A 13,623-nucleotide genomic window follows, 5' to 3' on the forward strand; every position below is an offset into this window, starting at 1 on the left:
TTTTTTTTTTTTTTTTTTTAGTGGAAATGGGATTTCACCATGTTGGTCAGGCTGGTCTTGAACTCTTGACCTCAAGTGATCCGCCTGCCTCAACCTCCCAAAGTCCTGGGATTACAGGAGTGAGCTACCATGCCCAACCTGATTTTCTTTTTCTTTTTTTTGAGATAGAGTCTTGCTCTGTTGCCCAGGCTGTAGTGCAGTGGCACAATCTTGGCTCACTGCAACCTCTGCCTCCTGGATTCAGGCAGTTCTTATGCCTCAGCCTCCCAAATAGCTGTGATTACAGGTGTGTACCACCATGCCCAGCTAATTTTTTGTATGTTTAGTAGAGATGGGGTTTCGCTGTGTTGGCCAAGCTGGTCATGAACTCCTAGCCTCATGTGATCCGCCCATCGGTGTCCCAAAGTGCTGGGATTGCAGGATTGAGCCACCAGGCCTGGCCTAACTTGAATTTAAGAACCTCACCTTAAGAACCAAGCTTCTCGAAGGTCTGAGATTGATCATGATTCAGGGATATATATGGTCACTCATGAAATGAAGAACATACAACTCTTTGTCTTCTAGACAGAGCTTTATGTGGTGAGGGCAATTTTATAACATTATGTAGACCCAATTAAATGTTAACCTTTTCCATCATGACTAGAAAACCGTATTACCTAACTGAATGAGGACTGTGGCTTTGTAAATAACTTTTTACAGTGAATTATTTATATGAAAACATTTTCACAGCACATCTTTGGACTATAGTTAAATAAAAGTAAATAAAACTTATGGGAAAACTCTTTTGCTACTCAAACTGTTTAAATCCTACCCTTGTGAAGTGTTAATAAATCCCTCAGATACATTTTTTCCTATTATGAAAGTGTAGCCTGTTCTACTGTTAAAGGGGGCAGGCTCTACTTTCTCAAAATACCCTTTATTTTGCTGGATATTGCATTAATGCTTTTTTTTTTTTTTTTTTTTTTTTTTTTTTTTTGAGACAGTCTCATTCCGTCACCCAGGCTGGAGTGCAATGGCATGATATCTGCTCACTGCAACCTCCACCTCCCTGGTTCAAGCAATTCCCTTGCCTCAGGCTCCCAAGTAGCTGGGTTTACAGGGACATGCCACCATGCCTGGCTAATTTTTTTGCATTTTAAGTAGAGATGGGGTTTCACCATGTTAGTCAGGCTGGTCTTGAACCTCTGACCTCATAATCCACCCACCTCAGCCTCCCAAAGTGCTGGGATTACAGGGGTGAGCCACCGCGCCCGGCCTTTTGCTTCTTTCATTGTTCTTTTTGTAGCCAGTCCTGTAAAATTCTAATACTGATTATATTATTTGGACTTAAAACTTTGTACCTAAATGAGGAGAAAAAATATATAGTTTTTAAGACATGGCTATATCTGCATTCCCATGATCTTTCCCAGAATAAGTAGAAAGATAAGTGCCCTCCTATACCTTAAAATGATTCCACTGTTCTAAACTATGTATTTGTGCAAGGAGTAGTTTGCCCTGCTATGTAATTACTTACAAAAGAACCGAAGTATGTATCCAAAACAAAGAAACTTTAACCAGCAAATAGGGTTTAATTATTGTGAGAACTTCAACAGGGATACCCAGGGCCCAGTTTTAAAATTAGAAGCACTGAGGATGAGAAGTGAGGCAGTGGGAAGAGTTCCGAGCTGTCAGAATCTGTAAGTCATAAGGAACAAAAGTAGATAAAAGGTGGGCGCGGTGGCTCACGCCTGTAATCCCAGCACTTTGGGAGGCCGAGGCGGGTGGATCATGAGGTCAAGAGATCGAGACCATCCTGGTCAACATGGTGAAACCCTGTCTCTACTAAAACTACAAAAAATTAGCTGGGCATGGTGGCACGTGCCTGTAATCCCAGCTACTCAGGAGGCTGAGGCAGGAGAATTGCCTGAACCCAGGAGGCGGAGGTTGCAGTGAGCCAAGATCACGCCATTGCACTCCAGGCTGGGTAACAAGAGCGAAACTCCGTCTCAAAAAAAAAAAAAAAAAAAAATGTAGATAAAATATATTTGATAATTATGTTGAAGGACATGAATGAATAAAAATAATTAAAAACATGTCACAGAAGCATATAGTGATAGGCGAGGGGAAGCTTAAAACATCATCTCGGTGCAGCCATGGTAGCTCCATGCGTGATGCTGGTGCCACGCAGTCTCCCGGTGTTGGCATTGTCTTCAGGCCCTCTCCTCAGTTCTGCACACAGCTGCAAAACAAAAGAACAGTTGCCAGCACTTGGAAGAGGATGTGGATCCAAACCAAATGGAGGACAGATACTCCCTCTACAGACAAGATATTGATAGAAGAAGTCAAGTTAGAAAAGCAGCTGAAGGAGGCTGTGGAATAAGATAAACAAACATTGGAAGAAACTGAGCTCGCAGCACACAGCAGCCAAAAATTGGTGGAGGAGGTAAAAATGTATAGCATTGAGGGCTTCTACAAGGACTTGTTAAAGGTTGCTGAGATTTTGAAGAAGGCAACACAGTGTGTTCCCAAAGAAGAAATTAAAGACAATAACCCTCACCTGAAGAAATGCTGTGAGACTCTCACAATAAGTGAAGTCCAGATTCAGGAAGTATTCAGGAAGCACTGCCAAGCTGAGCCCTGTCACAGCCAAGTTCCACCCTTACACACATGAGGTCTTTTTTCCCTCTTTCTTCACATCCGACAGGCAATATGCCAGTGTCGTAACAAGGCTTGAGGGAGGCATACCTCATACGTGAAAACCCAGCAGTCACACTTATGAACCACAGAAACATCTAGCGTGAGGTCATGTTCCACATGCTCGTTTAGAGGAAAGAGCTGAGCACAGTGGTTTGAGTTACTAAAGTGAGGTTCAAGCTGCATGGTCAGCCGCTGAGATCCGCCCATGTTGTGGTGGTGAAGGAGGCTTAGCTGCCTCTACAAGATTTTTTTTTCTTTAAGTTTCTTGTCATAATTCATGAAAAGCGAGTTCATCTTTTCTCATCTATGAATACTTTGACCTTCCCCAAGCCTGTTGGGAAGCTGAAGTAACCAGTAGGTAAACAGAAAAGTAAGTTTATCTCACAGTTACATTAATGAACTCCTATTCAGGAATGTGTTCTCTGATTTTTAGTACCACATGTTTAATAATTCCACATACTTAGTAAAGAAGGCCAATAGGACACTGCAGGTCCTCTAGATTTTCATGAATAACGCTGTATCTGCTCGGACTCTAGTGACATCAGAGTATTTTAAACAAACAAAATGTCTTTGGGAATTCTGCTTTTTGGCAGTCTGGACACTGCTGTCTGCCCTTTGTGTCTCTTGTGCAACTTGTAGCATGGAAGTAACTGGGTTACTTAGCCCACTATACATTTCATTCAATAAAGAAAAGACAGTGGTTGAAACATTTCTTACGCTAAAAATAATTTTATGATGACCTTTTTAAAGAACATGTGAGTTCCTTAGACACTGTCTAGCTGCTAAAAATGATGGATTTCTGGCTTTTTCTTTTTTGAGTTGCGAAATGAGCATACATACTATAACAGTTCCCACCACCTTCATTTTGCCAGTAATTGCATTTGACAAAATCAGTTACTTTTGCCCTGTTTTCTTCATCTAAATGTGGAAATGTTGAAATCTGTGTTCTACTAGTTACTAGTGACCTCAAGATATATTCCCTGGTGAGGTGGACTTTCTTAGAATATGAAGACTGTATGCTTAGCACACTTTAAATGTTAATGTTTCATTTTTAAAGAGGATTAAAACCCTAATATGTTTCTTTTCCTTTAAAAAAATTACTGAAGACAGCACAGTTTGGTAATACAAAAAAATACATCAAAGCTAAAACCTGTAGATTAAACAGTTAACAGCAGGTACAGACAAAAGTTAATGAACCCAGAAAGTAGATCATAGCTATTCAAATTCTAATGATGGGAGTTCTGGATGAAATACACAGAAAACATAGTTAAGGAAAATAGTCAAAGGTTTTCAAAACTGGAGATGGAAACAAAGATGTCAGCCAGGCTGTTAAGAAAGTATACACAGTGCCTCTCAGCATAATATTCAAAGAAAGATATCCTCTTGTCAATGTTTTCATCACAAAGAAAAAAATTTATTTTAGAAAAGTAAAATGACAGTTTTACTCAGATAGTATAGAAAAGATGATCCCATACAATGATTAGAGAATACTTGAGGATAGGGTTTACTTTCACTACTGTCTTTTTTTCTTGGAAAACTATGACAGACTTTTTGGAGTTTTGTAGAACCTAAAAGAACTTACCAACACAAACCTGCTCTCACTTTGCTCCTTTGGCAAATACTGTGAGGGTTCTGAGAGGTACCTTATTTGCAGGCTAACAAATTCACCTGCCACGGTATACCAGCAAAAGACACAAGTCTCCTGGGTCAGAGACAAAGGCCAATTCCTTACAGCAGTAGCAGTAGCCAGAGCGTTTGCATTTGTGCTAATCCCCTGAGTGTCTTTTCCTATGGGATAATGCAGAGAAGACCAGGGAAAGCCTGTGCATGCAGTGAGTTGCATTAGAAGAAAGGAAGGTTGGACTTAGGGATCCGTATTATACTAGACAGTAAGCAATCTCCCCTTTTTTCTTGAAGGAGGTCCTCTCTCTGTCTCCCAAAGCTATTTGCTATGTGGATATCCTTGCAAAACAAGGCAGTTGTTGCCTGTGCTCACAGATGGGTAGAAAGAGATCTATGGAGGATTGTCTTCAGCATATTATAAAGGGAGGAATGCTAATAAAAGGCCACATTTATTCATTCAGCCCATACTGAGCACTAACCATATGCCTGGCTCTGTTCTAGGCATGGGGATATTGTGGAACTGACATTTTAGTGGGGGAAATGCACAATAAGCAGATCTGTAACATAGTGGTAAGTCCTACAAGAATGAAAAGCAGGATGAGAGACAGTGGCACGGGAGATTCTTTACATACTGTACTAGAGCGTAAACTGCAATAGAAATAGAACATGAGTTTTCTGAATTGTAAAGTTACAGGGATTGTGCGGAGCTAGGGGAGGAGAATATGATCCCCTGACGCCGGTAAGACAGGCCCCTTGGGTCTCTAAAAGGAGCTCATAGGGTTTCTAGTTGGAAGCAAGCACTGCAGATTGAGTATCCCTTATCCGAAAGCCTTGGGACCACAAGTGTTTCAGATTTTAGGAATAATCAGATAATAATGCAAATATCAGTTAAAATGTTGTCCCGCATATTAAAGTTAGACTTAAGGGTTTAATAGTGGGGGGCGGGGAACAAAAACCTCCTCTTGGCTGGGTATGTGGCTCACACCTGTAATCCCAGCACTTTGGGAGGCCAAGGCGGGTGGATCACTTGAGGCCAGGAGTTTGAGAGTAGCCTTACCAACATGGTGAAGTCCTGTCTCTACTAAAAATACAAATATTAGCTGTGTGTGGTGGCAGGTGCCTGTAATCCCAGCTGCAGGGGAGGCTGAGGCACTTGAACCTGGGAAGCAGAGGTTGCAGTGAGCCGAGATGGCACCACTGCACTCCAGCCTGGGCAACACAGCAAGATCCTTGTCTAAAAAGGTAAAAAATCCAGGCTTAAAACTAAAACTAGTTCTCTGAAAAAATATCTCCAGCAGACCTGAAGTGTAGTCCATAGATGTATTTGTCTGGTGATCTAATTTAGTACAGAGATAAAACTTAGAGAATTTTTAATCTAAATGTATTTCATCAATTTATAGATGAGGGCTAGATGGAAGTCTCCTTGGAGAACTGGAAATAGAGGTGTCAGATGGTGGTAATGAAGTCTTGCATTTCACCTACGGAGCATGCTCAGATTGAGGATGCTTTTTCACAGTCAACAGTGGGGGTAGGGTGGGTAGCATCAGAACTTTTCTCATAGAGTAGTTCTGGATCTACTTGGGTTCACACTGCAGAGCAGGAAGATGACAGCCTTTCTCACGAGCATCACTAGAAAGATCTGGTCACCACCATTTCACAACAGGCTTTAGTATGGAATAAGCACAATTACTGTTGTTACCACCATACCTATCTACAGAAGGGGACAGCTCCAGTAGAAAAAGTGAGACTTGGTCGGGCACGGTGGCTCATGCCTGTAATCCCAGCACTTTGAGAGGCCGAGGCAGGTGGATCACGAGGTCAGGAGTTCGAGACCAGCCTGACCAACATGGCAAAATTCCATCTCTACTAAAAATACAAAAATTAGCTTGTGTAGTGGCACGCACCTATAATCCCAGCTGCTCAGGAGGCTGAGTCAGGAAAATCATTTGAACCCGAGGGCAGAGGTTGCAGTGAGCCGAGATTGTGCCACTGCACTCCAGCCTGGACAACAGAGCGAGACTCCGTCTCAAAAAAAAAAAAGTGAGACTTACAGTATGCTCCATGGTACTTTGTCCTTCTTTTTTCTAGTTATAGAATATTGTAATGATTGCATTCAGTCTTCCCATTTAAATTGAAACCCGTCTGAGCATTTTCTTGACCTTTTTATGTAATTAGTACAGCGGCTTGAGTTCTACTAATCATGTAATGATTGCTTTTAGAATGAATACAAATGTAATTTTTAGGAAATCCAGGAAAAAAATAATCTTATCAAGAAAATCCAAGGGAAAACAGAACAGTAATAGAAATACAAATATAGCAACATGGCAAGATAAGTCCACAAAATTTACTTACAGTGTACATACTAGTGATAAAAAAATTAAACAGCCAAGCATATTGTTTTTAAACAGTAATTTTTAAAGATGACAGCAATAAAGAATGTTAAAGATTGATAATTTAATGTAGCAAATTAGAAGTTCATTCAAAGAATTAAAAGACAGTTTGATGGTGACCGGTCATGGTGGGTCACACCTGTGATTCAGCACTTTGGGAGGCGGGCGGATCATTTGAGGTCAGGCATTTGAGACCAGCCTGGCCAATGTGGCGAAACCCCGTGTCTACTAGAAATACAAAAATTTGCCAGGCGTGGTGGCGCACTCCTGTAGTCCTAGCTACTCAGGAGGCTGAAGCCAGAGAATCACTTGAACCTGGGAGGTGGAGGTTTCAGTGAATCAAGATAGTGTCACTGCACTGCAGCCTGGGACTGTCTCAAAAAAAAAAAAAAAAAAATTACGTTGCAAGTCAGTATAAACACTTAAAATATCATTTAAATTACAGCGTTACATTAGTTATTCTAGAAAACCAAGGATACAAATATACCATATAATTTTTTTGTGAGGGGGTAAAAAGCAGGAATTTGTGAAGCGGGGAGGCTTCTAAATCCAGCAGACTTTTAAATATATTCTGAAATGAAAGTCATAACACTTGAGATTTGTGTAAAAAATGAAAATATTGAACAGTGAAATAAACCATGGATTTCAGAAATAGATATAGTTTCTCAGAAGCAAGTTACATGACAACTGGGAAGACGAGGGGAAGCGAGGTCGTGCTTTACTAACTTTTAATGATGATGACAAATGTATAGAGTTAATTTTAATTCTGTTTCATACCATGCACCGTACATTCCAGTCAAATCAAAGAACTAAACATGAAAATATTGGAAAGAAAGTAGATTAGGATATGGGCTGGGTATGGTGGTTAATGCCTATAATCCCTGCACTTTGGGAGGCCAAGGCAGCTGGATCACTTGAGGCCAGGAGTTCAAGACCAGCCTCGCCAACATGGTGAAACTCTGTCTCCACTAAAAATACAAAGATTAGCCAGACACGTAGTGGTACTTTCCTGTAATCCTAGCTACTTGGGAGGTTGAGGCAGGAGTATCGCTTAAACCAGGAGGCAGAGGTTGCAGTGAGCCGAAATCCCGCCATTGTTCTCCAGCCTGGGAAACAGAGCAAGACTGTCTCAAAAAAAAAAAAAAAGCTGGGTGTGGTAGTGCATGCCTATAATCCCAGCTACTTGGGAGGCTGAGGCTGGAGGATCACTTCAACCCAGGTGGCAGAGGTTGCAGTGAGATCACACCACTGCACTCCAGCCTGGGTGAGAGAGAGAGAGTCCATCTCGGGGGTAAAAAAAAAAAAAAAAAAAAGGAAAGTAGATAAGGATACTATTTCAGGTGTGAGGGAGACTAAAATTGAACTATTAAACTGTTTTGCCTGGGCAGGGTGGCTCACACCTGTAATCTTAGCACTTTGGGAGGTCAAGGCAGGAGGATCACTTAAGCCCAGGAGTCTAAGACCAGCCTGGACAACACAGTGAGATGTTATCTTTATATATTTTTGAAAAACGAGAAAAAAAACTAAAAAACCAAAAAAAAAATTTTTTTTTTTTTTTTTTTTTAAGGCAGATTCTGCCTCTCTTGTTGCCCAGGCTAGAATGCAATGGTGTGATCTCAGCTTACTGCAGCCTCCTCCTCCCGGGTTCAAATGATTCTTCCGCCTTAGCCTCCTGAGTAGCTGGGACTACAGGTGTGCAGTACCATGCCTGGCTAATTTTTGTGTTATTAGTAGAGAGAGAGTTTCACCATGTTGGCCAGGCTGGTCTCGAACTCCTGACCTCAGGTGATCCACCCGCCTTGGCCTCCCAAAGTGCTGGGATTACAGGCGTGAGCCACTGCTCCTTGCCGAAAGAATTGTTTTTAATGACCATGTAAAAGGATTAATAGTATTAACTTTTTTTGTTGTTTTTTTTTTTTGAGACGGAGTTTTGCTCTTGTTATCCAGGCTGGAGTGCAATGGCGCGATCTCGGCTCACCGCAACCTCCACCTCCTGGGTTCAGGCAATTCTCCTGCCTCAGCCTCCCGAGTAGCCAGGACTGCAGGCACGTGCCACCATGCCCAGCTAATTTTTTGTAGTTTTAGTAGAGACGGGGTTTCACCATGTTGACCAGGATGGTCTCGAGCTCTTGACCTTGTGATCCACCCGCCTCGGCCTCCCAAAGTGCTGGGATTACAGGTGTGAGCCACCGCACCCGGCCTAGTATTAACTTTTTTAAAATCTGTGCAATAAAAAATAAAACTCAGGCAAAGTGAAGGCAAAAGTGGAAAGTCCTGAATATAAATAAGAGTTTAATATAGTGAAATATATGAACTTTACTAAAGGTAGTACCCAGGCTTTTATAGATGAGGGATCAATTTTAATTCATCCAAATGGCACATATATGGGTAACTAGTTGACAAGAAGTGAGGGCTTCAGTGGAGGTGATCACAAAGTGCCATGAATACTTTACCATTTTCACTGAGGGAACGAGGTGATTGCCCCGACCCCGAGTTTCCTGCCATTCTTTTAGAGTTCAGCCAGTCTGTTAGACTGCTGCATGCTTCCACAGGATATATGACACACCCTTGGCATGTGATGTCATTGGCCTGTGTAGATGTGGCAGCCAGTCCTGGGGGTTTGTTCTCAGCCTCATTCATGGACTTCTACTGTGACATCCTTATGAGAACCCTTGGGAGAAATTTCCTATTTTAGTGTCAGAATTTCACCTGAAGAATTAGTGTGCTTTCATCTTTTGAACCCTGAATTATATAACTGTTTTCATCTTAGTGATGATTGCTAAAAAGTTTAGCGATAGATGTATGGGCTGACTCTTTACTAATTTAGACATCTTCCAGGAAAACATTTCTGTCTTGTCATCTGTGGCTCTACTTTTGGTCTCTCTCCATGTTTAATTTTTTTGGTTTACTTCTATTAAAATTTTTTTTTTAATTTTCTAATATATATCTATATATATTTACTAGAGATGAGGTCTCACTATGTTGCCCAGGCTGGTCTTGAACTCCTTGGCTCAATCGATCCTCTCGCCTCTGCCTCCCAGAGCACTGGGATTACAGTCATTTGTTTTTCTTTTCTAGTCTGTTGTGCTGAACTGCATTTATCTTTTACATAGACTTTAAATATTATTTGGCAGAAAGTGAGGAATAAATACATATATTAAACCTATAGAATCAGTAAAACCAAATAAAAATGATCAAGCCCAGTGTTGTCAGGGCCATAGGGAAATAAGCACATACGTGTGGTTAATGGCAGTGTACACTGAGCTTCTGAGGAGTGTGGCTAGCAATAGATACCTAGAGCTATAAAGTTGTTTATTCTTATTAAGCAGTTAATGCCACTTTTGGAAATGTAGCACAGAAAAGTAACCCAAAAGGATATAGTCCTTACAAAATTATTTATAGCTACAGTGCACAATAGTGAAAGAGGGGAAGCAACCCAAATGCACAGTGGTAGAGGGTAGTCGAATAAGTCAGTTAATATAATGGAATGTCAGTTAATATTTGGAATGTACCAAAAATGATTCAGTAGATAAAGAGAAATGTCCATAAAATACGTAAATTATCAAAATAGGCTTTAAATCTATGTAAGAATATGTAGATATAGCAAAAAGAATGAGATGCTCATGGTGAGACAGCCAGGTGGAAAGTGGTCCCCAGAAAAACTACAACCAGGCTTCCCCCTGGGGTAGAGCTTCAGGAAGTTCACCCATTTGTAGCGAGGAGGAATGTGGCCCCTCTTCTTTCTCTGTGGAACCAGAGATTCTACCTGCTGGCGGGAAGCACTCTAGCAGGGACTCTGGACTTGTAAGTGTTCCATTTCCCCCTTTTCTTTCTTTTCACCTAATAAAACCCTGTCTTACCAATCAAACTGTCTGCGAGCCTAAATTTTTGTGGCCATGAGACGGACAAGGACCTCATCTATTTGTTTTTTTTTTTTTTTGAGACGGAGTTTCGCTCTTGTTGCCCAGGCTGGAGTGCAATGGCGCGATCTCGGCTCACCACAACCTCCGCCTCCTGGGTTCAGGCAATTCTCCTGCCTCAGCCTCCTGAGTAGCTGGGATTACAGGCACACGCCACCATGCCCAGCTAATTTTTTGTAGTTTTAGTAGAGACGGGGTTTCACCATGTTGACCAGGATGGTCTCGATCTCTTGACCTCGTGATCCACCCGCCTCGGCCTCCCACAGTGCTGGGATTACAGGCGTGAGCCACCGCGCCCGGCCATGTTTTTTTTTTTTTTTGAAACAGAGTCTCATTCTGTGGCCCAGGTTGTACTGCAGTGGCATGATCTCAGCTCACTGCAACCTCTGCTGCCCAGGTTCAAGCAATTCTGCCTCAGCTTCCCAAGTAGCTGGGATTATAGGCGCCTACCACCGCTCCTGGCTAATTTTTGTAGTTTTAGTAAAGACGGGATTTCACCATCTTGGCCAGGCTGGTCTTGAACTCCTGACCTTGTGATCCACCCTCCTAGGCCTCCCAAAGTGCTGGGATTACAGTCATGATCTACCGCGCCCAGCAGGACCCCATCTTTAGGTGAACTAAGGAAAAGCCCTGCAACAGTGGATATTGTAAATAATAATAATGGATAGGTTTTACTCCCCTGCAGGATTAATATAATCTGTGAGTACTTTTAGGCTTACTACTGGTACAAGGAGTGGCTTTCTTTTGGAAACTTCTTAGAATGTAGAGCTGTGCTTCTGCACTTTCTTCAACTACAAGTGGCCTCTTTGTTTCTTTGTTTCAGGACCTAAGCATTGAAGAACAGTCAGAGTGTGCTCAGGATTTCTACCACAGTGTGGCTGAAAGGATGCAGACTCGCGGAAAAGGTAACACTATTAGCCATTGGGAGATTGCGGGTATTGCACAGGAAAGAAAGAATTTCTTTCTTTCTCTGATGATCTGGCTGGTTTGTAGACTTCATGCCATAACCTCACTGACGTCCTGGGAGCTGATCTTATACTTAGCAGTGCCTTTGAACTGTACCGTGTGTATCAGGAGCAATTGGATAATTTATTGAGTAGTGTTTAGTAACTCCATTGGGGCAGGGGGTGGAGGAGACAAAAACCTCTTGGGGCCGGGCACAGTGGCTCACGCCTGTAATCCCAGCACTTTGGGAGACTAAAGTAGGCAATCAGTTTAGGCCAGGAACTTGAGACCAGCCTGGTCAGCTTGGTGAGACACCATCTCTACTAAAAATACGAAAACTAGCTGGGTGTTGGGGCGCACCCCTGTAATCCCAGCTACTTGGGAGGCTGAGGCACAAGAATCACTTGAACCAGGAAGGCAGAGGTTGCAGTGAGCTGAGATTGCACCACGGCACTACAGCGTGGGCAACAGAGTAAGACTCTGTCTCACAAAAAAAGAGAGAAAAAAACTTCTTGAAAGGCTTTTCTAAATGAATTTCCCATCTTGGAGTCACCATTTTGGTGAGTCATTGTATTAATAGTTAAAAAAAAAAAAAGTCGGGGGGTGGGTGCTTCAGGTTTTTATGGATTCTTTGTGAATTCACCCTCCACTGATAGTAGACTTTAGGATGTCCTTCGCATATGTGTGCATCTGAGAAGTCTGCCCCATATGTGTACCTCAGAGAGCTCTAAGGTGTATGGTAAGCCTCAGAGAAATGAAAGGGTATGTTTCATCAGCATTCGGCAGTCTTGAGAGTTGCAAATACCTTTTTTATTTTTTTTTTATTTTTTTTTTTTTTGACGGAGTTTCGCTCTTGTTACCCAGGCTGGAATGCAATGGCACGATCTCGGCTCACTGCAACCTCCGTCTCCCGGGTTCAGGCAATTCTCCTGCCTCAGCCTCCTGAGTCGCTGGGATTACAGGCATGTACCACCATGCCCAGCTAATTTTTTGTATTTTTAGTAGAGACGGAGTTTCACCATGTTGACCAGGATGGTCTCGATCTCTTGACCTTGTGATCCACCCACCTCGGCCTCCCACAGTGCTGGGATTACAGGCTTGAGCCACCGCGCCCGGCCCACAAATACCTTTGTAATGTAGTACGGGGAGTGACCTTGCTGAGGTCTCCCCATTTGGCAGGTGCACACTGTTAGGTCCTGCCAGATGACTTCAGTTAGAACTGAGGTTGCTGTGGAAGGCAGCCAAACAGTTGAAGTAAGGTTTTTTTTTTTTTAGTTGTTTGTTGTTGTTGAGACGGAATCTCACTGTATCACCCAAGCTGGAGTACAGTGGTATGATCTTGGCTCACTGCAACCTCTGCCTTCCGGGTTCAAATGATTCTCCCATCTCAGCCACTGAGTAGCTGGGACTACAGGTGCACCCCACCATACCCAGCTAATTTTTTATATTTCTAGTAGAGACAAGGTTTCACATGTATTTCTAATAAATTAGTTTTTTGCTGTGTAGAAAGTACTATGAAAATATACTCTTGGCTGGGCATGGTGGCTTATGCCTATAATCTCAGTACTTTGGGAGGCTAAGGCAGGTAGGTTGCTTGAGCCCAGGAGTTTGAGACCATCCTGGGCAACATGGTGAAAACCCCTACAAAAAAAAGTACAAAAATTAGGCATGGTGGCATGTGCCTGTGGTCCCAGCTACTTGGGAGGCTGAGGTAGGAGGATAGCTCCAGCCCAGGAAGTAGAAGTTGCAGTGAGCCAAGATGGTGCCACTGCACTCCAACCTGGGTGACAGAGCTAGGCCCTGTCTCAAAAAAATAACATATATATACTCTCTTGAGCTATTCTGTTTGATTATTTCAGTGCCTCCAGAAAGGGTTGAGAAGATAATGGATCAGATTGAAAAGTACATCATGACTCGTCTCTATAAATATGTGTTCTGTCCAGAAACTACTGATGATGAGAAGAAAGATCTTGCCATTCAAAAGAGGATAAGGTAGTTGCTTATTTTGTTTTGCTTTATACTTACTACCTGCTAGTGGAAGAACTCATTGGGGGAAAATAAGGCACCTG

The 13,623-nt window shown here is 42.4% G+C and overlaps 1 protein-coding gene and 1 pseudogene across 8 annotated transcripts in view; one reads left to right on the top strand and one right to left on the bottom strand.

Annotated features, from left to right (window-relative positions):
- RABGEF1 (RAB guanine nucleotide exchange factor 1) overlaps window positions 1–13,623 on the top strand; it is a 77,227-nt gene that overhangs the window by 48,167 nt on the left and 15,437 nt on the right. For all 8 annotated transcript variants that reach the window (XM_032264689.1, XM_032264690.1, XM_032264683.1 and 5 more), the window contains 2 exons: window positions 11,433–11,514; window positions 13,414–13,546. In XM_032264689.1, coding sequence (XP_032120580.1) covers window positions 11,433–11,514; window positions 13,414–13,546 — 215 coding nt within the window. The remainder of the gene's footprint in view (window positions 1–11,432; window positions 11,515–13,413; window positions 13,547–13,623) is intronic.
- Window positions 2,674–2,771, bottom strand: LOC116540959 (annotated as a pseudogene).

The sequence above is a fragment of the Sapajus apella genome, unplaced genomic scaffold (assembly GCF_009761245.1).
Source record: "Sapajus apella isolate SASKATOON/1434 unplaced genomic scaffold, GSC_monkey_1.0 scaffold146, whole genome shotgun sequence".
Classification (NCBI taxonomy): domain Eukaryota; kingdom Metazoa; phylum Chordata; class Mammalia; order Primates; family Cebidae; genus Sapajus; species Sapajus apella.